Below are 24,705 nucleotides of genomic sequence, written 5' to 3'. Positions count from 1 at the left end.
GGATCCAGCGACTAAACTAGATATAAGAAGTTGTCCTGGGCCAGTTCATCCAGAGCCGCCTTCACCCGTCTGTTAAGTACGTTTAAGTCATGTCTGTAAACGCTAGAAGTGTTTGTTGGTGGAGTGGAGGTTAAGGTAATACGCTCTGATTGGCTGATTATTAGAGTATAAAGACGATATCTGACAGCGAAAAGAACAGAGGTGTATCTAGAGAAAAAGACTTAACTTTGTATATACTCCAAATTTCAATCAACGGTTTGTTTCGTTATCGATAAAGCAGGCTTTTAATCGGAATCTGGCCTCTACCATCTGTAGGCTGACGTCACAATTAATCAAAGAGGATAAAAAGGCTTCTTGATCGTTAGTCTTAGTTCAGTTTTCTACCACTAGATGCTCATAATCAGAGAGAATTTTTCAATGAAGACAGATGGCAAATTTTTGGCTACTGTATTCCCATCTAGTGACCACTAGTGACGATGATGAATGATAGATAAAATTTCTTTGGCAGCCGTGCTTCTCTGCTTCTATGAGGTATAGGTTATAAAACCTATAATGTTTATTGTTTATTGATAAATATAATATGGAAGATTGTAAAGAAATATTTTGCAGGCTCTGCTTTAGTACTGTATATAATGGAAATTTTACAATAATAGACGAATCTACAAGGGAAATTTTAAAGACAGTTTCACTGAATCTGGTGCGTTTAAGTTGTATCTTGTCAGCATAACTATTCAAAAATCATTTTACACTTTCAAACTTTCATTATAAAAATATATTTCAGAACTTGGGCAACTATAAACATATCATATGTTCTACATGTTCTGTTAAACTGTACTCTGCATTTGACTTTAAATGCAGTTGTCTATACGTTGAGGACAAAATTGGTTCATATGTTAATCCCAAAATGCCTTTTGTCGATTTAAGAGAAGTTTATTTAAAGGAACAGGAGAACAAAGCCATGATTAAAATAGAGGCTGACCAGAAAATATGTCGATTATGTTTGCAGTTAGTTAGCCAAGGATTTGTGTCGTTTCATGAAGAGAAGTTAAAGATAGTTCATAGATATATCCCAGAAGTGGTAAATATCCATTTTACTTACATTCTAAAATTTGAAAACATCGATAGCCTTGTTTATATATAATATAATTAGACAACTAGTGAAATTTAGGATTGAGTAAGTACCAGATGAACCTCCATATAAATCTGTCATCTTTATTCATAGCACAAATAGGGATGACAAGAATTTTACAGAACTGTCGCTAGTATTTACAATCTAAGTTTGACTCGTTATCTTATAACTATATTATATAGCCAAGGTCAATACCTTTATCAACTTTTGTTTTGTAGAATTTTGGATGTACCGAGGATCCCCTCATTTGTAGACAATGTTTTAATTCGTTAAGCCTTCACGATACTTTCATAAAGACCTGTTTAGATGTCGAGACGCAGATTCACAGTATAGGTGGCAACAAAATCGCCAGTGACACCTTCATTAAAAGCGAAGAGAATGAAGTAAAATTAGAAGATGAACAGATGGACGGTATTGTTAAAATTAAAAAAGAGTCGGAAGCAGATAAAATGCTAATAAAAACGGAAGAAATTGATATAAAATTTGAAGGAGAGGAATGGAAAAGGTGAGGAAGTTGAGAGGAATTTAGGTGCCTATATTAGATAAGACATATTTTGAGAAATTTTCTTTGGAGATGTTTATGAAATTTTTTGCCACATACATACTTAATCTACCAAAGATCTGCGGCTCAATCAAAATACTAATTTTTGACGTTTGATTTGCTTTTTTGTTTTATTCTTAAATATTTCTAATTTATATTTAAATAGTGCTGAGAAGTATTCTTAACGATATTAAAATTACTAGACCTCTAAAAATACTGCTCAAGGTCTTTTCACCTTTTATGGGCTTCTGAAATACTTCAATCTCAGTTTCGATTTGAGCACTGATTTCATCCGTACACTCAATAATAAAGGCATTTGGACTTTCCGTTATTTAAATCATCATTAGTTGTTTTGTTCTTAATGGCATATCTTTTTCTATATCGCATTAACACCTATAGCAATAGCAGATTAAATCTACATTTTAGGAAACAGTTTTATTTATGTTACATGCAATAAATCCATATTAATTCATCGAATACTGTAATGCTGTTAAGAAATGTGTATATACCAGTTATAATATTGATTCTATTCGACAATTTTTACCTTTTCAGTGACTCCTGTTCATCCAACTTACGTAATGAAATAATTGAAAATAAAATAAAACTCACTTACGAAGAGGCAGTCAAAATAAACAATGAATACTTGCATATATGCGAGTCAGGCCTTCAAATAAGCAAATGTGATGCTCCATTAGATGTATCATCGCATAATAGTGGATACAAAACTGAGCTTAAAAGTGGTTTAAAACAGGGAACTGTAAACGAAGACCCTTTGGATATCAAAATGTACAAATGTGATGCTTGTACCTATGAAGCTAAATATAGAAGGCTTCTGAGAGTGCATCAGCTAGTGCACAAAGATCCTTCAGAAATAAAATTGTACAAGTGCGAATCGTGTACTTATGAAACTAAGTATAAGAGCGATTTAAAAGGCCATCAGTTAATACACAAAGACCCTTCGGAAATCACAATGTACAAGTGTGATGCTTGTACTTTTACAACGAAATTTAAACGTCATCTGAAAAAGCATCAATTGATTCACAAAGACATTTCGGAAATCCAGATGTATAAATGTGATACTTGTGCTTACGAAACTAGGTATAAGAGATATCTAAAAGTGCACCAGTTATCGCACAAAGATCCTTCCGAAATCAAAATGTACAAATGTGATTCTTGTCCTTATGAGACTAAATATAGGTGTCACCTGAAAGCACATCAGTTGGCACACAAAGACCCCTCAGAAATTAAAATGTACAAATGTGATTCTTGTACTTATGAAACTAAAAATAGGAGCCATTTGAAATCGCATCAGCGATCACATAAGGATTCTTCAGAAATACAAATGTACAAATGTGAATTGTGTATTTTTGAAACTAAGTATAAGAATCATTTGAAAAGGCATCAGTTGTCGCACAAAGACCCTTCGGAAATCCAAATGTACAAGTGTGATGTTTGTCCTTACGAAACTAAATATAAGAGTCATGTAAATAAACATCGGGTAATACACAAAAACGTCTCGGAAATCCAAATGTACAAGTGTTATACTTGTACCTATGAAACTAGATATAAGAAGAATCTCAATCATCATCAATCTACACATAGGAAATAAGGAATGTGAGACATTTGATTAAACGCTCTAAATAAACCTTGGGGCGATAAATAAATGGTCTTCGAAAATTCGAGCATTCTAATGTAACGAATGTGTTTAATAGAGTTTAAAAATTGCTGAAACTCCAAGGATCCTCAAGAGTTTAAATGTACAAATAAGATAAATAAAACAGCCCAGATAGGCATTAAATAATACATTGAAAACTAACTTCAGATGCAGAAAATATATAACTGGCCAAGTGTAGGTAACTAATTAAACAGCAAATTTTGTATATACTGATTGGAGGCAAAAAACCTTCGAAAATCTACAATAATGTGATTTTATTCACCAATATTTTTGTATGGAATGCAAAATGTTATTAAGAAATATTTGTCTGAATGGAAAACAGAGAAAATTGAAAGAAAATTTCAATGTTTTAAGTCTACCTTGATTTTGTATTTGCTTTCAGATTTTTTCACTAATAAAGTGGGTTTTTTAAAGTCAATACGATAAAATATTAAGAAAGGTTACCTAGAAAGAAAAATTAAGTGTATGCAAGATTTTAATGTGCTGTGCTTACTTTGAGAAAAATCTAAAAAGGTATAATATGAACGTCCTACTAATTTTTTTTTTTGACGTTTTGTGGTATCTCCTACAGAATGAGCGAACCATCTGAAATTAAGCAAAAAATCAAAGTAGGTTAGTTGCAATTTTGCATACTTGTTAAGTTTTGTATTCTGAGAAACTTCTGAAGTGAAGAAATGAACACTATTCAAGATAATCATGGTACTTTCGGTATATTTAATTATGCACCTGATAGATACATTTGCAAAATTTCAGCATATTTCACCACATAATATTTGAGTTATGCTTAATTAAAGTTGACTACTTTTCAATATGTTTGGCATAGGTTACGATGAAAAAGTTGCTGTAGCTAAATAACTCCGTTCAAGAAACTGCTCAAACTTAAGGCAAGACTAATTTGTATAGAAATACGAACAGCTAAGATAAAGATATTAATACCCAAACTTTTGAAAAGTTTTGAAGCGCTATGAAGAAAGGTTAGTTGTTAGTTTGCTTGCATGCTGACATTTTACAAAATTTTGAACTAAAATTTTTTCGCTTCAGTTTGCGTTTTTCTTTTAAAGGAACTAATAACATAAATCAAATAAGGGCAATTCTTGCAATTTTTTTTAAATCATACTCCATCAATATCTCTCTCTTAAACAGCAGCTACAATTTATTAATACTTACAATAAAAATTTTGTTAAAAAAAATTGTGTTTCTTTCCTAATTAAAATTTCGTAAAATGTACAGTTGGTGATCACCATAACTGTTTAAAATCAATGTTGTAGGGTTAAATGAGAAAATATAGTATGTATAAGTTAAAATTAACAATATTGGAAGAATATTCATTTATGCTTTAACTACAAATTATTTTTAAAACGAAGAATGTCACCTGTTTTTTAGACATAAGACATATATTATTTTAATGTTTTTTCTTAATACATAAAGTACAATGGGAAACTTGCACATATTTTTAAATCTGTGTTCCTTCTAAAATTCAAAGTCATCTAAATGGACCTTGCTCGATCGATTGGAGATGTTTTCAACTTTCGGTTCCGACTGGAAGCAGTACAAAACCATTTAAAAATGTAATAAATTTTGACTGAATTTTTTTTATTGTACCCCTAATTATCTGTATTGGCGATATTGCTTTTCAGAAATAAACCGTTTGCAGATTATTCTTAACGCACAGTTGATGTTTACTCGTGCACAAATTTTGACATTTTTATCTTCATCGATTTAAACACAATTAAGGAAAACCATTTGGAAAGTAACGACTTCAACGCATTGTATGTTGAAAGCAGGACGTCTAAGAAAAAAACATTACATGAATTACCCCCATTTTTTCCCATGAGGAACTTGTATAAAAGTTTTTCTGAAACATGAATGGGGCACCTTGTATATTTCAATTTTTGTTCAGATAGTCATGTACGTGTATGAAACGTGTATTGGAATTGTCAACAATTTGTAATCAAACCAGTTCTTAGCTGCATCAAATAAAAGACATGTTAATTCCAAATTATTTATTAATATGTAAGAGTGAAACTGAATTTCCAAATGTAACTAAACTAATCTTGGTAAATGTGGACCATCATTGTTTACATAAAAATGAAATACAGATGTATATAAGTCTATTAGATGTGTCTTGAAATAGTAAAACACTGTTTTTCTGTATCATAAACATTAAAATCGATGTCACATTTAAAAAGTAATTATGTTTAATACTTCACATTTTAGTAAAAAGTTAATTATTTTTCCGAGTTAGAATATTAGAAGTCAGACTAATTACTCTTTATCAAAATGCTAATGAAACAAGTAAATGTAGTAAATGTTCAGTGCAATACAACTTTTTAGATTTTTTACTTTGCGTTTAGGTACAGATTATGCTTAAAAATGTCTACAACAAACCTGTGCTGTATTCCCACAGAACTTCTTTCTAACATGCCTGACTCGTTCAAAGTTGCAGTTCCTTAGTTCCTTAAACCCACTTATAAAAAAAAAATTGTAAAAAAAAGTGTAAGTTCTTGCTGATTTGTATTATACTATGCCAGTTGTTGCAATTTTACCTTAACAATGACCTTGAATGTCAACTTTATAATTTTAAATGAGACCTTCTATTTTTTATCCTAGGAATAGATTCGGCAGAAAATTTTACATCTGGATGTGATCTCAACTTTGATCTTGCGGTCAAGTTCAAAGTCAAAGCGAATTCAAATGACTTGTTACCCCTGAAGCAACATCGGAATAAGATGTTTGCCCCCAAAGTCCATGGGATTTTTATCAAGTTACTCAATCGTGACTTTCACTCTACGTTCAAGGTCATTTGTAAGTCTACTAGTTATGAATAAGTACAGGGAGGACGAAAAAATGTCTCGTTACTCAACGCAGGCATAATTCTGATTGAGAATTGAAAGACATTTGAGTAAGTTACAGAATAAGTGACCGTTAAAATATGAAAAAAAATTTAAAATATCACTATTTGTGGATCATTGAATTACGAGATAATTTCCTTACTATTCCAGGATTGCTGACCTGGACTTTGATCGCAAAGATAAAATTGAGATCACATCCGGATATAAAGTTTACTTACGAATCCATTTCCAGGGTAAAAAATAGAGGGTCCCATTTAAAATTATGAAACTGACCTTCAATTGACCTTCAAGGTCAATGAACTGAACAACTTTCGCTTAGGATCGAAGGCTTCACTGACGAGATATTCCCTTGTATCGATTAAAATGGGACACGTGATTTGATGGCATTTTATGTGGTAAGCATGTATTAACATTGACGAATTTGTGTACTTATTTTTTCACTTTTTTCTTTTCAGTACCTTTAACTGCATTTAATTAACAATTTCAATAAATTACTGTGTTCTAAAAAAATATTTATTTTCTGTGTATATCCCCAATCCATGCTAGAGGTCGTTCGCAAGAGAAAAGAGTGAGACGTATGGAGCCTCAAATTTTGGATACAGTCAAAGATTCAGAAATCTCATCTAGAATATTTTAGCGTGATTTTACTCTCTTGAATGTTTCAATTTCTCGAGCGTATTTGTGTCTTAATTGATGTTCTTCTAGGTCACTCTTATATTTACTTTCGTAAGGACAAGTATCGCACTTGTACATTTGGATTTCCGAAAGATCTTTGTGTTTTAACAGATGCACCCTCAGATGATCCTTATATTTAGTTTTGAAACTGCAAGTATCGCACTTGTACATTTCGATTTCTGATGGGTCTTTGTGAGATAACTGATGCCTTTTCAAACGACTCCTATTTTTGCTTTCGTAATTACACGATTCGCACTTAAACATCTTGACTTCTGAAGGGTCTTTATGTTGTAACTGATGCACTTTTAGATCACCCTTATATTTAGTTTCATAAGTACACTTATCACACTTGTACATTTGGACTTCTGAAGGGTCTTTGTGTGACAACTTATGCTTATTTAGATGACACTTATATTTAGTTGCATAAGCACATGTATCACACTTGTACATCTGCACTTCTGACGAATCTTTGTGTTTTAACATATGTGTATTTAAACTGCTTTTAAAATCAGTTGAATAACTACACTCCTCACACTTGTACATTTTAATTTCTGAAGGGTCCTTATGCTTTATTTGATGCATTTTAAGACTACTCTTAAGTTTAGTTTCATAACTACATGTATCACACTTGTACATTTGGATTTCCGAAGGGTCTTTGTGCTTTAACTGATGCCTTTTCAAGTGATTCTTATATTTAGCTTCAAAACTACACACTTCACACTTCCACATTTGAATTTCTGAAGGGTCTTTATGCATTATTTGATGGAGTTTTAGACGACTCTTGTACTTAGTTTCGAAAGGACAAACATCACATTTGTACATTTGGATTTCCAAGGGGTCTTTGTGTATTAACTGATGCTTATTTAGATCACCTTTAAATTTAGTTTCATAAGTACATGAATCACACTTGTACATTTCCACTTCTGAGAGATCTTCACATATTGCTGGATATCTAATCAAATTTTTTATGTAATTGGTTTCAAAACCACAGGCATCGCACTTGCACGTTTGCACTACTGAAGGGTTATCCTGTGAGAGTCGATAGCTTTCCAGACTCGTCTTAAGCTTAGTTTCATATTTACAATTATCACATTGGTAGAATTGCTCATCTTGAAATCTAAACTCTTCACTTTCGTGTATTTCAATGTTGTGAACAGACATCGATGTCGTAACATTTTCATTAAATCCGGTCATACATTTAACCATGTGTTCATGTTTTATTTCTCCTGTATTACCTGAAATACGGCTTCTTTTGTTTTCAACTGTTTCGTCATTAAAGTCGTATGAAGCGGAATAACTGAAAAAAAAAAATTATAAAATAAACAAATCAAAATAAGCATTTAGAAAAATCAACTAGCAGGCTTTTGTTTCTAAAAGTTTGATTGCTATTTTATGTTCTATTTGGTAGGACCAGCTTGATGTTGTGTAGTATGAGCTACTTCAACTGAATGAAACCATCATTGGTGAACGCTACCGAACACGNTTGAATAATATCGTTTCTTGAAAGCTACCTAGGTCCAATTGCACAAAATTATCTGCAGATTTATGTTCAACAAATTGGAAAATTAAGAGTGGGCATACACTACACATTTTCTTGAGTTTTCCGCTGTGGTAAATATTTTCCCAAGAAATATACTTACCACTTGTGGTATATATGTATGAATTATGTCAACGTCCACTTCATTTAGTGATACAAATCCAAATGTTACCAACTGAATACATAATCGACAAATTCTCTCATTTTCAGATACATCGAATAAGCGGATATTTCCTTTCTCCTTTAGATATATTTCTTTTATGTCAACCTGTGATGTTTTACTGGAAGTGACATAAGGAAAAATAATAAAAATCTAATAAAAAGATCTAGCTAGTTGGAGTAGATCTAGTGCCACTAAATAAATTAACAAACAATAAAAGGAATAATTGAATCTTACTATTTTTGGCAAAACCTCTTCGTGAGCGTTTCTTACGACTTCCCCTATAATTTCTTAGTTTCTATCGTTTTCGATATTAAAACAGCTTACAAAATGGTTCTTTAAAGTTTCCCGGCTGCATGTTTTCTATTTTCTTCCTAGGAAGGAAATATTCCAAAATTACAAGAATGTTTACCAAACAATTAGTAGTAATACATAACCTACATTCGATCATTTGTCCCATAGGCCTTAAAATTCCTTATTCTTCTTCTTCTTCTTTTCTTTTTGGTCATCACCGACATGGTAGATAGCCAGCTGACCTTAAAAGCTAATTTGAATTATTACTTTTTGAAGCACAGCCATATATATAATACTACACATATATGATAACAGCACATCTAGTTAGTGATTAAAGTTTTATAAAAATTTAATCTTTCAAGATATGTGGCGTCACCTAATATNTGAAATACAGATGTATATAAGTCTATTAGATGTGTCTTGAAATAGTAAAACACTGTTTTTCTGTATCATAAACATTAAAATCGATGTCACATTTAAAAAGTAATTATGTTTAATACTTCACATTTTAGTAAAAAGTTAATTATTTTTCCGAGTTAGAATATTAGAAGTCAGACTAATTACTCTTTATCAAAATGCTAATGAAACAAGTAAATGTAGTAAATGTTCAGTGCAATACAACTTTTTAGATTTTTTACTTTGCGTTTAGGTACAGATTATGCTTAAAAATGTCTACAACAAACCTGTGCTGTATTCCCACAGAACTTCTTTCTAACATGCCTGACTCGTTCAAAGTTGCAGTTCCTTAGTTCCTTAAACCCACTTATAAAAAAAAATTGTAAAAAAAAGTGTAAGTTCTTGCTGATTTGTATTATACTACGCCAGTTGTTGCAATTTTACCTTAACAATGACCTTGAATGTCAACTTTATAATTTTAAATGAGACCTTCTATTTTTTATCCTAGGAATAGATTCGGCAGAAAATTTTACATCTGGATGTGATCTCAACTTTGATCTTGCGGTCAAGTTCAAAGTCAAAGCGAATTCAAATGACTTGTTACCCCTGAAGCAACATCGGAATAAAATGTTTGCCCCCAAAGTCCATGGGATTTTTATCAAGTTACTCAATCGTGACTTTCACTCTACGTTCAAGGTCATTTGTAAGTCTACTAGTTATGAATAAGTACAGGGAGGACGAAAAAATGTCTCGTTACTCAACGCAGGCATAATTCTGATTGAGAATTGAAAGACATTTGAGTAAGTTACAGAATAAGTGACCGTTAAAATATGAAAAAAAATTTAAAATATCACTATTTGTGGATCATTGAATTACGAGATAATTTCCTTACTATTCCAGGATTGCTGACCTGGACTTTGATCGCAAAGATAAAATTGAGATCACATCCGGATATAAAGTTTACTTACGAATCCATTTCCAGGGTAAAAAATAGAGGGTCCCATTTAAAATTATGAAACTGACCTTCAATTGACCTTCAAGGTCAATGAACTGAACAACTTTCGCTTAGGATCGAAGGCTTCACTGACGAGATATTCCCTTGTATCGATTAAAATGGGACACGTGATTTGATGGCATTTTATGTGGTAAGCATGTATTAACATTGACGAATTTGTGTACTTATTTTTTCACTTTTTTCTTTTCAGTACCTTTAACTGCATTTAATTAACAATTTCAATAAATTACTGTATTCTAAAAAAATATTTATTTTCTGTGTATATCCCCAATCCATGCTAGAGGTCGTTCGCAAGAGAAAAGAGTGAGACGTATGGAGCCTCAAATTTTGGATACAGTCAAAGATTCAGAAATCTCATCTAGAATATTTTAGCGTGATTTTACTCTCTTGAATGTTTCAATTTCTCGAGCGTATTTGTGTCTTAATTGATGTTCTTCTAGGTCACTCTTATATTTACTTTCGTAAGGACAAGTATCGCACTTGTACATTTGGATTTCCGAAAGATCTTTGTGTTTTAACAGATGCACCCTCAGATGATCCTTATATTTAGTTTTGAAACTGCAAGTATCGCACTTGTACATTTCGATTTCTGATGGGTCTTTGTGAGATAACTGATGCCTTTTCAAACGACTCCTATTTTTGCTTTCATAATTACACGATTCGCACTTAAACATCTTGACTTCTGAAGGGTCTTTATGTTGTAACTGATGCACTTTTAGATCGCCCTTATATTTAGTTTCATAAGTACACTTATCACACTTGTACATTTGGACTTCTGAAGGGTCTTTGTGTGACAACTTATGCTTATTTAGATGACACTTATATTTAGTTGCATAAGCACATGTATCACACTTGTACATCTGCACTTCTGACGAATCTTTGTGTTTTAACATATGTGTATTTAAACTGCTTTTAAAATCAGTTGAATAACTACACTCCTCACACTTGTACATTTTAATTTCTGAAGGGTCCTTATGCTTTATTTGATGCATTTTAAGACTACTCTTAAGTTTAGTTTCATAACTACATGTATCACACTTGTACATTTGGATTTCCGAAGGGTCTTTGTGCTTTAACTGATGCCTTTTCAAGTGATTCTTATATTTAGCTTCAAAACTACACACTTCACACTTCCACATTTGAATTTCTGAAGGGTCTTTATGCATTATTTGATGGAGTTTTAGACGACTCTTGTACTTAGTTTCGAAAGGACAAACATCACATTTGTACATTTGGATTTCCAAGGGGTCTTTGTGTATTAACTGATGCTTATTTAGATCACCTTTAAATTTAGTTTCATAAGTACATGAATCACACTTGTACATTTCCACTTCTGAGAGATCTTCACATATTGCTGGATATCTAATCAAATTTTTTATGTAATTGGTTTCAAAACCACAGGCATCGCACTTGCACGTTTGCACTACTGAAGGGTTATCCTGTGAGAGTCGATAGCTTTCCAGACTCGTCTTAAGCTTAGTTTCATATTTACAATTATCACATTGGTAGAATTGCTCATCTTGAAATCTAAACTCTTCACTTTCGTGTATTTCAATGTTGTGAACAGACATCGATGTCGTAACATTTTCATTAAATCCGGTCATACATTTAACCATGTGTTCATGTTTTATTTCTCCTGTATTACCTGAAATACGGCTTCTTTTGTTTTCAACTGTTTCGTCATTAAAGTCGTATGAAGCGGAATAACTGAAAAAAAAAAATTATAAAATAAACAAATCAAAATAAGCATTTAGAAAAATCAACTAGCAGGCTTTTGTTTCTAAAAGTTTGATTGCTATTTTATGTTCTATTTGGTAGGACCAGCTTGATGTTGTGTAGTATGAGCTACTTCAACTGAATGAAACCATCATTGGTGAACGCTACCGAACACGACTGTATTGTATGATGGAAAAACGGCCGCAGTTTGAGCAAAGGCACGATAAAGTAATTTTTCAATATGACAACGCTCGACAACATGTTACTCAGGAAGTCAAAAATACTTGCAAAAGCTGAAATGGGATGTTTTACCCAATCCGCTACAGTAGTGTCTTGCAATGGACAATATTTTGAGATATAATTTTTCACAATAAAGCCTTGAATTTACAAAAAAAATCCTTCACAATTAATTCACAGTTCTAGTAATAAACTTTATTTCCCTTGAAGACAAATATTGTATAGGAATATGGCCACCTTTTTTTAATATTTAATATAATTTAAAACTATCTACTCTTATCTTATTTATTAGACGTTTTAGGAAACAAACAATTCATTTAAAGCATAAAATGCTTTTTCTATTAAATATTTGTGGAGCTTTTTCTTAAATATTATAAAATTAGTTGAGTTCTTCATCTCAAAAGCTGTTTATTAAAATCATTTAAAGCTAAATGAAAGGGATAATCGCAAGATACTTTATATTTACGGAAAGGAACATGAAATTTATTATTTTGCCAAGTGAGTTTATTATGTATCTTTTTGTTTATCTTAAAAGTGGACTTATTTCTGAAATCTTATACTGACAATTTAGAGATAAACAAACAGTTAAAATATTTAAAATTTGTCCACATGAATGATCACAAGACATTCCAGCATTATATAATATGTTTTTGTCAAATAAAAACATCTGATACAAAGGAGGAATTTCCTGAAAAAACACATCTCAATCCGGAACTTACATATTTCCTGGTCAGGCGTTCATCAATTGTTACTCCCAAAAATTTAATTTCATTTTATAACGTAAAATATTAGTCACTTAAATTTAAACTTAATTGGGCACAATGTTTTGACTGTTATGGAACCTTGAGTTTTGAGGTTTTTCAGGATCGAGATAGCGGTGGTTGGAGTTTAATAAAGCATTAGTTGTTGTTTCTAAAAACTCTTAGTTTTAGAAATATTTCCGAACAAATATTTTTAAGACTTTTTTTTAGTCATTTTAAGAGACCCTTTACAAAATTTCCTTACCTTTCCTGATCATCTTTTATTTCAATCTCTTCAGATTTAATATACGGCTGATTTTCAAAACTTTTACATTTTTCCTGAACATTTTGACTGTTCTCCGGCTCTTTTTCAATGTCTTCAATCTTAATGTGGCACTGCTTATCAACATATTTATTTATCTCCAGTGCATCCGAACCATCTCCTTCCAGTTTTATTTCGATATCTTCAGATTTAATATAAAACTGCATACCAACATTTTCATAGTTCTCACGCCCATACTGACCATTTTCCACTTTTATTTCAGTCCCCACGGTTTCAATGTAAGATGGGGTATCACCATTTTTATATTTCTCCCCTGTGTCTTGGCCATCTTCTTCCAGTTTTATTTTCATCTCTTCAATTTTAATGCAAGATTGTTTATCCATGTCTTTAAAAACCACAGTTTGCGTATAACGAGGTCCCTGGTGGTACTGACGCTCTACAATAAAAGGAACATTAATAATGTTAATTTCTGACAGAACATCTATCGTTTTTTCAGAAACTGAAGAAAAATAACTAAAAGTAGGAATTTTTAAATGAGCAGAAAAAAGAGTATTCATTAAATGTGAGTTAAATATAACCTATAAAGTTATAATCGCATCCTAAATGTCAAATATAGGCCGCATTTTTTCATATTTAAGTTAGGTTGAGTAATTCAGGACACCCTGTATGCTTGTCAAGAAAGGATAAAGTTTTAGGTCTATTTAGGCTGAGTTGGGGTGGCAACAGCTCCCAAACAGCGCCTTGTTAGATGACAAAATTGACAACAGTACATGACTATCTTGATAAAACATGTTATTGATTATTATTTATTTCATTAATCTAAATGGGAGGAAAGGCATAATTGAAAAAGATATCAGGAAATGCAAATAATGTGTCAAATATGAAAAATAGTATAATTTGAGAAATATATTTTTCTAGGACCGGCAGGTTCGGCTATTTTTGTTATTTAATTGAAATGGACGGAACATGCAATAAAAAAATGACAAAAATTTCAAAAAACAAGGCACGTTTGATCATTTCAATAGGTGTAACCAATGGGAGGCTAGGGTTTGTGACATCAGTTGATAGATGAAAGCTTCGCTAGCTAGTTAGCATATTTACTGTTGTGTTTGATCTTTATTATAGTTTACGCGGTAGAACTTTATGGTTTATTGAAGAAGCAATATACTGGCAATAAAGTGGTGTTTTGTACCAAAATACTAATACATTAAAACTCCTTTAAAATTTTGTGTTAATGTCCCGTTAACCCTGAAAAGACAAGAAAGATGGTTTGCAGTAGCTAGGAGAAATGTTAAAGAAGTATCTCCAATATCGGCTACCTACTGCTGTGAAGATCAGTTTGTCAGCTGTCAGCTTTTATTTCCTTAATAAAATGATAAGTAATTTGACACATTTGAGTATGTGTAGAGCTTGTGTGGGAGGTTAGATCAATTGGAAATTGTTTTATAGATCTCCCTGTAGGGAGAACCATAGATGGGAGAACTTTATTTTGGCAATTACATATTATTGTTTTACAAAAGTCTTTTAACAGATATGTTGTATAAGCGCTGTAAATTAATTTGATTACGGGTTTAGAAAACTATACTTACAAAATGCAGAATTTGTAAATAGGATTGATTCGAGTGTGGTGTAAGTGTATAGAGTTTAGATTTCTGAATAATCTTTTCTCGTAATCCAATTTCAATTGTACAAAATTAACTACGGATTCGGCAAATTTGACGTATTGTTTATATATAATCTTTAATATGACATGTACTGTCAAATTCAGGGTGTGTAATATAAGAAAAAGAAATAACTATAAAGCTTCATCTGCCACTGATTTTATAGCTGCGTCGTGTATATCTAAGGCACAAATGAAGTTTTCTATCCTGGGTCTAAGGCTTGTTTTGGTTCTGTCAGCGGACAGTCCTAGAATTAGTGATGGGAGATTTCGAGTGGTACTCGATTATTGAGATCACTCGAGATGTTTACTCCCACCACTCGAGTGATTATTACCCTACGGTTGCACCCCAAAATGTTAGTGCATACTGCAAATAGTCACTGATTGCGTAATCTTTTTTTTAGAATAAAACGAAAAAGTGGTTAGGTTTTGAAGTGCGTGAGCTTTTTTTTTTTTTTNAAGATGCAAGCGCCATCTAGTTGTACGCTCTACAACTATATACCTACCTACTCAATATTTGTTTTAGGTATTCTGCCGCCGCTAAATTTAAAATTACATAACAAATCTCACCCTACACAGATCACTCAGAAATTGATTTTGTAAAATAATTTTCACGTAGATAATTTTTTTTGTCACCATGAGAAAATAAGTACATTTGATAAAAAGCATTAAAATCACTCAAGCATTAAAGACACTTTTAAATGCTCTAATAGTCTTCCTACTTAAAATAAGAAATAATTTTGATACTGTAACTTTTTAAAATGTTTGTTGAAAAAATTTCAAATTTCAGTACATATTTTGAAAAAAAAGAGTGAAAATGATTATAGAGTTTCAGTGCTTTCTATATTGTATTAGCTTTCACGGTGAATAAAAAAATATTACAAGTAAATAATTTTACTAAACCAATCTTTGATTAATTCTTGTAATAGAGATTTATTATGCAACTTTAAATTTTTCGTTGTGTTGATATCCATAAAAAAAACTACCTACCTCTGATCACATTTTTTATTAAAGAAAACAAAAAAACAAAACATTTTATTATTAATAAAAAAATGTGATTATATGATGATCAGACATTATTATGTTATATAAATAAATGTGAATGAAATATCTAATAAAACTCACTAAAAACACACACCAACACTCGCCAAACCTAACCAACAATAAACAATAAACATGAACAAGAATGACATGAAATGATTCATAATTGCAATTGTCAAAATTTATTCTACAAAATCTTTGTGGCGACAACTATTGACTCTTTCCCCAACTTGTATATCCATCTCAAGTCACGTGGTTTCCAGTTTCCCCATATTTTCAAGTATAAGTTCTCGGGCCCTGGTTCCATCTATGTAATACCACATATCTGGTAATACTGCTATATTTGTCAAACCTTGAACGATTATAAAGTATTTCGTACTAATCAGATTAGTCTTTTTATTTTTTGTCGTGTTTTAAAACATAATTATTTTGAAATATAAATTAGTTTTTTTTTTTACAATTATTAGTAGCGTATCTACATACCAATATTGATTAATACTTAAAAAAACAATAAAAAATTATTTTTCAGATTCAATCACCATAAATACTAAAAACATGTAATCTTTACAATGTAATTATGTTCAATGGTTAACATTTTAATAAAACGTTTATTATTTTCTCAGTTTGAACAAAGAACATTAAAAGATCCTAATTACTATTTACCAAAATGCGAACAAAAGAAATCTATAGTAAATGTAGTACGTAGATGTTCTGTGCAATATAACTTGCATACTTTTTAGTTTTATTTTGTTTAGGTTTAAGCACATTATAATTAAAAATGTTATACTGCAACAAACCTGAGTTGTATATTGGTGTCTCAACATATCTGTATATACCTTCAATACCTTTTAACACGGTTGACTTGTCCAAAGTTACAATTCTTTACTAATCTTTGAGTTTCATATTGCAGGTTGAATTTAATTCTACTACTACTGCACTATGACGGTTGCTAGTTTTAAAAATAACCGATTTAAGGATTCAAGAGAAAATCAAAATTTAATTATGCAGTCATTTTAACACAAATTTTAACACAATGACAAAAGAAAGAAACATTAATTTCAGCAAATTTATTGCACGTAATAAGGTGTTTAAATTATAATAATCTGAGCTCACTTAAAATACCATCAAATTCTGCACTGAGCAGTGCAGAATTTGATGGTATTTTAAGTGAGCATGTATTAACGTGGACGTGTCTGTGCAGATTTATTTTTCACTTTTTTCTTTTAAGTACCTTTAACTGTATTTAATTAACATTTTAATTAACTCCAAATTCATGTTAGAAGTCGTATACAGGAAAGAAAAGTGGGACAAATAAAACCTCAAATTTTAGTTGTAGTCAAGGATCCAGGATCCAGGACCTCGTCTAGAACATTCACTGCTCAATTCTATATGTCCCAATCAACAGTATTAATAATAATAATAAATCGTCTTTATTAAGAACCCTACACTACAAAATATCATTTGTTTAGTGCAATTTCAGTCTTTGTGTATTAACTGGTGTTTATTTAGATCACTTTTATATTTAGTTTTGTAAGTACAAGTATCACACTTGTACATTTGGATTTGTGAAGGCTCTTTGTGTATTAACTGATGTGTTTTTAAACTGCTTTTAAAATTAGTTTTGTAACTGCATGTATCACATTTGTACATTTGGATTTCCGAAGGATCTTTGTGTGTTAACTGATGAACTTTCAGATGTTCCTTATATTTAGTTTTGTAACTGCAAGTATCACACTTGTACATTTTAATTTCTGATGGGTCTTTGTGCGATAACTGGTGCCTTTTCAAACGACTCTTATTTTTAGTTTCAAAACTACACGTTTCACACCTAAACATCTTGACTTCTGAAGGGTCTTTATGTGATAACTGATGCACGTTTAGATCGCTTTTATATTTAGTTTCATAAGTACAAGTATCACAGGTGTACATTTGGATTTCTGAAGGGTCTTTGTGTGACAATTTATGTTTATTTATATGGCTCTTATATTTAGTTTCATAAGCACATGTATCACACTTGTGCATCTGGACTTCCCACGAATCTTTGTGTTTTAACTGATGCGTATTTAAACTGCTTTTAAAATCAGTTGTATAACTACACTTCTCACACTTGTACGTTTTACTTTCTGAAGGGTCCTTGTGAGTTAATCGATGCGTTTTGAGACCAATCTTATGTTTACTTTCATAATTGCACATATCACATCTGTACATCTGGATTTCCGAAGGGTCTTTGTGCGATAACTGATGTCTTTTCAAGTGATTCTTATGTTTAGTTTCAAAATTACACACTTCACACTTCCACATTTGGATTTCTGAAGGGTCTTTGTGCGTTATCTGATGCGATTTAAGATGACCCTTGTATTTAGTTTCGTAAAGGCAAACATCACATTTATACATTTGGATTTCCGAACGGTCTTTGTGTAATAACAGATGCATTCTTAAACATTTAAGGTATTTAGTTTCATAACTGCATGTATTACACTTGTACATTTGGATTTCTGAAGAATCTTTGTGAGTTAATTGATGCATTTTCAGATGACCTTTTTGTCGAGTTTCATAACTACATGTATCACACTTGTACAATCTCACTTCTGAAAGGTCTATATTTATTGTGCGATACCTAATCAAATTTCTCCCGTAGTTGGTTTCATAACCACAGGCATCACACTTGTACATTTGCACTATGGAGGGGTCATCCTGTAGGAATCGATAGCTGTCCAGAGTTGCCTTAAGTTTAGTTTCAAATTTACAATTATCACATTGGTAGAATTGTTCATCTAATGAGGGCCCAAGCTTTTGAAATCTAAACTTTTCACTTTTGTGTATTTCAATATTGTGAACAGACGTCAATGTCGTAACATTTTCATTAAATCCAGTCATACATTTAATCATGTGTTCATTCTTTATTTCTCCTGTATTTTCTGAAATATGGTGCCTTTTATTTTCAATTGTTTCATCATCAAAGTCGTATGAAGGGGAATGACTGCAAAAAATTAATTTTTTTTAATGAAATACACATAAATCAAAATAAGCATTTAGAAAAATCAACTAGCAGGGTTTTCCTCCTAAAAGTTTGATTCCTCTTTTATGCACGAAAATACAAAAATGGAATTATATAGTTGATGTTTTTTTAAATGTTATAACACTGCTGAGTATTGGTTTCAACATAAGTGGTGATTTTGATAGAATTGATAAAGAATGCCCTGATCAAATGAAAAAGTTCGAAGATGAGGAATTGAAAGCATTACTGGACCAAGATTCATATCAAACTTAAGATGAACTTTCTGAATTGTTGAATGTTGATTGCGCAACAGTATCCAAACATTTAAATGCACTTGCAAGGCAAGGAAATTGGAAAATTATAATTACTCAAATTATTTAAAAATATATTTTTATGTAGATAACAAAACGTTTGAATGCTACCCTTATCATTTTTTAGTGGTTAGTAGGTGGCACGAGGCCGCAAATGTAATTTCTTCCATTGATTTTTTAATACAAATATGCCTATCTATTTATTGTATTTTATATTATTTTGTGAATGTAAATTAAAATAAAAAATTGGTAAGGAATATGAGTTTTTTTCCTGGATCTCGTTTAAAATTTTAAAAAGTATCCGGACTCCACCTAAAATTACTTGCCGACCTCTGCTCTATAGTTTAGTTAGTACTATTTTTCTTCGAATTTAGAAAAAAAATCATTGTTCTAAGTGGATTAGAAGCTGAGATATTTTTTTTTATTTAATTGGTGTGACGTTAATGATTAATATTAAGAGCCGAAATTTGGAGAGAGTATACATTACGAGCTATATTTTCATGTCCTACATTAATATTAAGATGAATTCAACTATTTAATTGCAAAAAAGAAGATAGCGGCGATGCGATCTATTATTCAGTCTAGCGAACGAGTGGGGAGAGCGAGGCGGCGCATGCGGGCTGCGCGCAGAAAACTGATCGAGCGGCTTCAAATCGATGGAGCTGGAAAAATTTACCATATCTTGGTTAATAATGAATGTATCGAGATGATTCTTTTTTTAATTTGGAGTAGCACGGAAATTCATGAACATTCTTTTTACAACACATATTTACCTGATATTTGTAAAATGTTAAGTAGATCTTTTTCTGTGCTTAAATTTTTATAGTAAATGAGGCGTCTGTTTATTGGCAGAGATGAAATTATTATATTGCCATAGTAAAAATAATACTAAAAAATATGTATCTTAAAATACGTTTTTGTGATATAAAAACATCTGATACAAGGCACGAATTTCCCCAAAAAACACATCTCAATCCGGAACTTACATACGTTTGATAAGTCATTAATTGTAAAGAAGTTAAAACAAGTTTAATTTCGAAATTAATTTATTATAATGATATTTCCTGGTCAGGCGTTTGTCAATTGTTACTCCAAAAATTTCAATTTTATTTTCATAAAGTAAAATATTAGATTCACTTAAATTTAAACTTAATTGGGCACAATGTTTTTGCCTGTTATTGAACCTTGAGTTTTGAGGTTTTTCAGGATTGAGATAGAGATGATTGGACTTTAATAAAGCATTAGTTGTTATTTCTAAAAACTCATCTGCATCATCAGACACTAACAAAAATGTATCATCGGCATAGAAGACAAAAGAGGTGGCAGAAACTATTCCACTAAATTCATAGAAAGTAAGATGTACATATCAAAATTTGTGTTTATAGTTTTAGAAATATTTGCGAACAAATATTTTTAGGACTTTTTTTAGTCATTTTAAGACACCCTTTACAAAATTTCCTTAACATTTCCTTACCTTCTACGAGCATCTTTTATTTCAATCTCTTCAGATTTAATATACGGCTGATTTTCAAAACTTTTACATTTTTCCTGAACATTTTGACTGTTCTCCAGCTCTTTTTCAATGTCTTCAATCTTAATGTAGCACTGCTTATCAACATATTTATTTATCTCCAGTGCATCCGAACCATCTCCTTCCAGTTTTATTTCGATATCTTCAGATTTAATATCAAACTGCATACCAACATTTTCATAGTTCTCACGCCCATACTGACCATTTTCCACTTTTATTTCAGTCCCCACGGTTTCAATGTAAGATGGGGTATCACCATTTTTATATTTCTCCCCTGTGTCTTGCCCATCTTCTTCCAGTTTTATTTTCATCTCTTCAATTTTAATGCAAGATTGTTTATCCATGTCTTTAAAAACCACAGTTTGCGTATAACGAGGTCCCTGGTGGTACTGACGCTCTACAATAAAAGGAACATTAATAATGTTAATTTCTGACAGAACATCTATCGTTTTTTCAGAAACTGAAGAAAAATAACTAAAAGTAGGAATTTTTAAATGAGCAGAAAAAAGAGTATTCATTAAATGTGAGTTAAATATAATCTTTAAAGTATAATCACATTTTAAATGTCAAATATGGCCGCATTTTTTTCATATTTCAGTTAGGTTGAGCAATTCAGGACACCCTGTATGCTTGTCAAGAAAGGATAAAGTTTTAGGTCTGTTTAGGCTAAGTTGGGGTGGCAATAGCTCAAAATAGCGCCTATGACAACGGTACATGTCTATCTCGATAAAATATTTTATTGATTATTATTTATTTCATTGATCTAAATGGGAGGAAAAGACATAATTGAAAAACATATCAGGAAATGCAAATAATATGTCCAATATAAAAAAAAATAGTATAACTCGAAAAATATATTTTTCTAGGACAGGCAGGTTCGGCTATTTTTGTATTTAATTGAAATCAGCTTAATATGCAATAAAAATATAAGGCAAAAATTTCAAAAAATAAGCCAGTTTTGATCATTTCGATAAGTGTAACCAATGGGCTACAAAATATGCCTGACACGAGGCTAGTGTTCATGACATCCATTGCCAGACGAAAGCTTGCTAGCTAGTTAACATGTTTACTGTTGTGTTCATGGTTAATCGAAGAGTGATATACTGGCAATAAAGTGGTGTTCTGTACCAAAATATACTAATACGTCTATTAAAATCTACTGCTGTGAACATACTTTTGGTGTCAATTTTTAATTCATTAAAAAATGATAATTTCATGCATTTGAATATGTGTAAAGCTTATGTGTGACGTCAGATTAATTGGAAATCGTTTTGTAAATCTCCCAAAAGGGAGAACTTCGTTTTGGCAAATACAGGCGTTATATATTTTCGTTTTACATAAATCTTTCACAGATGTGTTGCACAAATACTTGAGTTGTACATTAACTTGATTACAATTTTGGAAACCTATACTTACAGAATGTAGAATTTCCAAATACAAGCGTGGTGTAAGTGTACAGATTTTAGAGTTCTGAACAATATTTCTCGTAAACTAAGTTCGACCTGGACTGCATAAAATTAACTACAGATTCTGCAAATTTTAAGCAGTGTTTATAACCTTTAATATGTCATGTCATGAACTGTCAAATACAAATAAAGGGCGTGCAATATAATAGCGATTTCCATTGAAAAAACTGGTGCAAACTGAGTGCACCATTGACGTTCCATTGGTCAAGTCGGTGCAAATTTTCAAATTCCATTGGAAAACTAGAGCAACAGTTCTTGCTCTGAGTGCATATTATTTCGCACGAGGTCTTGGAGCTGGTGCTGGGGTCAGTGCAAGAAAAAATGGCGGTAAATATGGACAATTGGTAAATGTGGAAGTTGCTCTATTATTATCGTTTTTATCAAGTAGTAGTAGTAGTGATAATGATGAAATGTATGTTATACCAGTTATACGCAAACTGCCAAAAATGGAAGGATTCATTGAAAATGTCCTCTACAAATTTAAATAAGTGATCCGTTTCGTCTACAGGAATACACAATGTAACTTCCTCGTCGTTTATTTTAAATTTCAAGTTTAATTCTTGATTCATTTAACTCCCACAAAACCTCGACAGACTGACACTATCCCAGGAACCCATCTCCTGGAATCGACAAACACGATACCTTGGCGTGACGATGGACCAGCGTCTCATGTGGAAACCGCGCGCCATTATTCCATGGCTAGAAATTGGCCTCAATGATTTGGGATCGAGGGGGATTATCCCTCTTTATCCTGCCTCATCTCATGTAGGCCTGAACAGCCTTCGTAGGTGGGCCCCATCCGTCGTCTACCCCGATCGTAAATGCGGCCGCTTTGTGTTACCTCCTTTTGTCCTGGCTGGGCCCCGCCGGCTAGGGCTCTTTCTTCTGGCGCTCTTCTTGCTTCGTCGACTCGTATCATGTGGAAACCGCACATCGTGGAGACGGTGGCGCGAGCGAAGACCACCAGGGCTAGGCTCTATCCCTTACTCAAAGGTGGAAACACCCTCAGTNTCAGAAAAAAACCTGTTGTATTTTTCTCGGAAGTTTTGAGGTAATGTTACAAAGTGACCTCTACAAAAGTTGTAAATTTTTGCATGATCTATTGATCTACAACTTTTGTATTAGATACTTTTTTGTTTGATGTCAACTTTTGATAGAAATCCCAATGATACAATTTTTTATAACTTTACAACCCCCCAAATCAACCCTCCCCCTCCCCTGCTCACGCATTTATTTTTTTTAGGTTTATTATAAGCCCTTTTACCATTTCCACTTAAAAAAGTCCAGGTAACAATTTTTTTTTTCTCCAAGTGTAATTTGGTTGGACTATTATCAGGGACAGAGAAATGTTCTGTAATTTGTAAGCTTATGTCAAACTTATGCAACCAACTTTACACATTTACACAAAATGTTAGAATTCTGTAAAATGTCAATGTTCATCTAGCTTTCCAACTTCCAAACGTATATAATTATGCTTCTATACATGTTTTTAGAAAGATAATTACGGTAGTCGGACAATTTTGTAAAGTGTTTGATAGTTCAAACCTTAGAGCATAAATACTACCGCAGGCAGCGTCCCAGAGACCGAGTGTTTAGCAGAGGTTTAGAGAGATAGCATATACCTCCTATACTTTCTAAACCTCTGCTGCACTCTCGGCCACTGAGACGCTCCAGTAGTATATGCTCTTAGGTTCAAACGAATACATTCCAACCTAATCCTCTAATCAGTTCAGTTCACGTAGTTTACATCTAACCCTAATGAAAAAGGAATATAGCTTAGAAATTCATGCTAAACTAAAGGTGCATTCAGAATCAATTTGCTAGCCAACTTACACTTCGGCACGAAAGTCTGCACGGATTTGACCATTCAGAATAAAATTCAGGCGACACTTGGTACATGCCCGTTGGCTTCAACTTAAATCTGCTGTTTTTTTAGCTGTATACTTTAGGTTATATTTATATTTTTTGTTTTCAAAATTTTAAATTAAAATGTACAATAATAATCCATAATAATAATTAAAGTGAACCAAATCCAAGCTGCTCCCGAGTTTAGCGACGAATTTATTATAGTGTATCTCCAATTACAGACCACTATGATAAATCTGACAGATTATAAAATTGAAAAAAAATGGGCTCACTGAAACGAGCTTCACGAAGAAAATTTTCATAAAATTCATGATTTCTCCGGGGCGTTAGAATTGGTCTTACTCCCCGAAGACCCAGAAGTCTTTTAATGGAGTTTTTTTGCTCGAATTGCTATAATAACTGTCTTTTTAAGTAACAACAACAGCATTGTTACCTGTAAAAGAGGGGATAATAAGTTTCCCATTCTTCCATCGTGGTTAATCAACATAATGGTTAAACTAATTTCAAAATTCCATAAAATTAAAATTATGTTGACATTTTATTAAAACAATCATATTGCGCATATCCCGTAACCGGCACGGA

At 32.0% G+C, this 24,705-nt stretch overlaps 4 protein-coding genes across 5 annotated transcripts; 1 reads left to right on the top strand and 3 right to left on the bottom strand.

Moving 5' to 3' along the window:
- Window positions 1-468: 468 nt before the first annotated feature.
- LOC108911858 (zinc finger protein 112-like) lies at window positions 469-3,681 on the top strand. 2 transcript variants are annotated; one of them, XM_023455718.1, is made up of 5 exons: window positions 469-531; window positions 610-697; window positions 782-1,078; window positions 1,348-1,634; window positions 2,223-3,681. In XM_023455718.1, exons 1-5 carry the CDS (start codon window positions 527-529, stop codon window positions 3,277-3,279), a joined length of 1,734 nt encoding a protein of 577 aa, XP_023311486.1. In that variant the 5' UTR covers window positions 469-526; the 3' UTR covers window positions 3,280-3,681. The 2 variants fall into 2 exon arrangements, with proteins under 2 accessions (XP_023311486.1, XP_018572428.2); XM_018716912.2 differs by lacking the exon at window positions 469-531 and having other exon boundaries at window positions 567-697.
- Window positions 3,682-6,830: 3,149 nt separating this feature from the next.
- Window positions 6,831-8,078, bottom strand: LOC111692033 (zinc finger protein 90-like). Its single transcript, XM_023455721.1, has one exon. The coding sequence runs from the start codon at window positions 8,076-8,078 to the stop codon at window positions 6,831-6,833; it is 1,248 nt and encodes a 415-aa protein (XP_023311489.1).
- A 1,188-nt stretch (window positions 8,079-9,266) lies between these two features.
- Window positions 9,267-13,680, bottom strand: LOC108911857 (zinc finger protein 43-like). Its single transcript, XM_018716911.2, has 2 exons — window positions 13,233-13,680; window positions 9,267-11,981 (listed from the first exon to the last, which is right to left on the bottom strand). The coding sequence occupies exons 1-2, from the start codon at window positions 13,631-13,633 to the stop codon at window positions 10,643-10,645; spliced, it is 1,740 nt and encodes a 579-aa protein (XP_018572427.1). The 5' UTR covers window positions 13,634-13,680; the 3' UTR covers window positions 9,267-10,642.
- Window positions 13,681-17,184: 3,504 nt separating this feature from the next.
- Window positions 17,185-22,340, bottom strand: LOC108911846 (zinc finger protein 90-like). Its single transcript, XM_018716897.1, has 3 exons — window positions 22,208-22,340; window positions 20,735-21,188; window positions 17,185-18,931 (listed from the first exon to the last, which is right to left on the bottom strand). Exons 2-3 carry the CDS (start codon window positions 21,133-21,135, stop codon window positions 17,428-17,430), a joined length of 1,905 nt encoding a protein of 634 aa, XP_018572413.1. The 5' UTR covers window positions 21,136-21,188; window positions 22,208-22,340; the 3' UTR covers window positions 17,185-17,427.
- Window positions 22,341-24,705: the final 2,365 nt, after the last annotated feature.

Source organism: Anoplophora glabripennis, unplaced genomic scaffold (genome assembly GCF_000390285.2).
Source record: "Anoplophora glabripennis isolate ALB-LARVAE unplaced genomic scaffold, Agla_2.0 scaffold781, whole genome shotgun sequence".
Classification (NCBI taxonomy): domain Eukaryota; kingdom Metazoa; phylum Arthropoda; class Insecta; order Coleoptera; family Cerambycidae; genus Anoplophora; species Anoplophora glabripennis.
The sequence above is the reverse complement of the archived record's forward strand: the minus strand, read 5'-3'. Positions and strand labels throughout refer to the sequence as shown.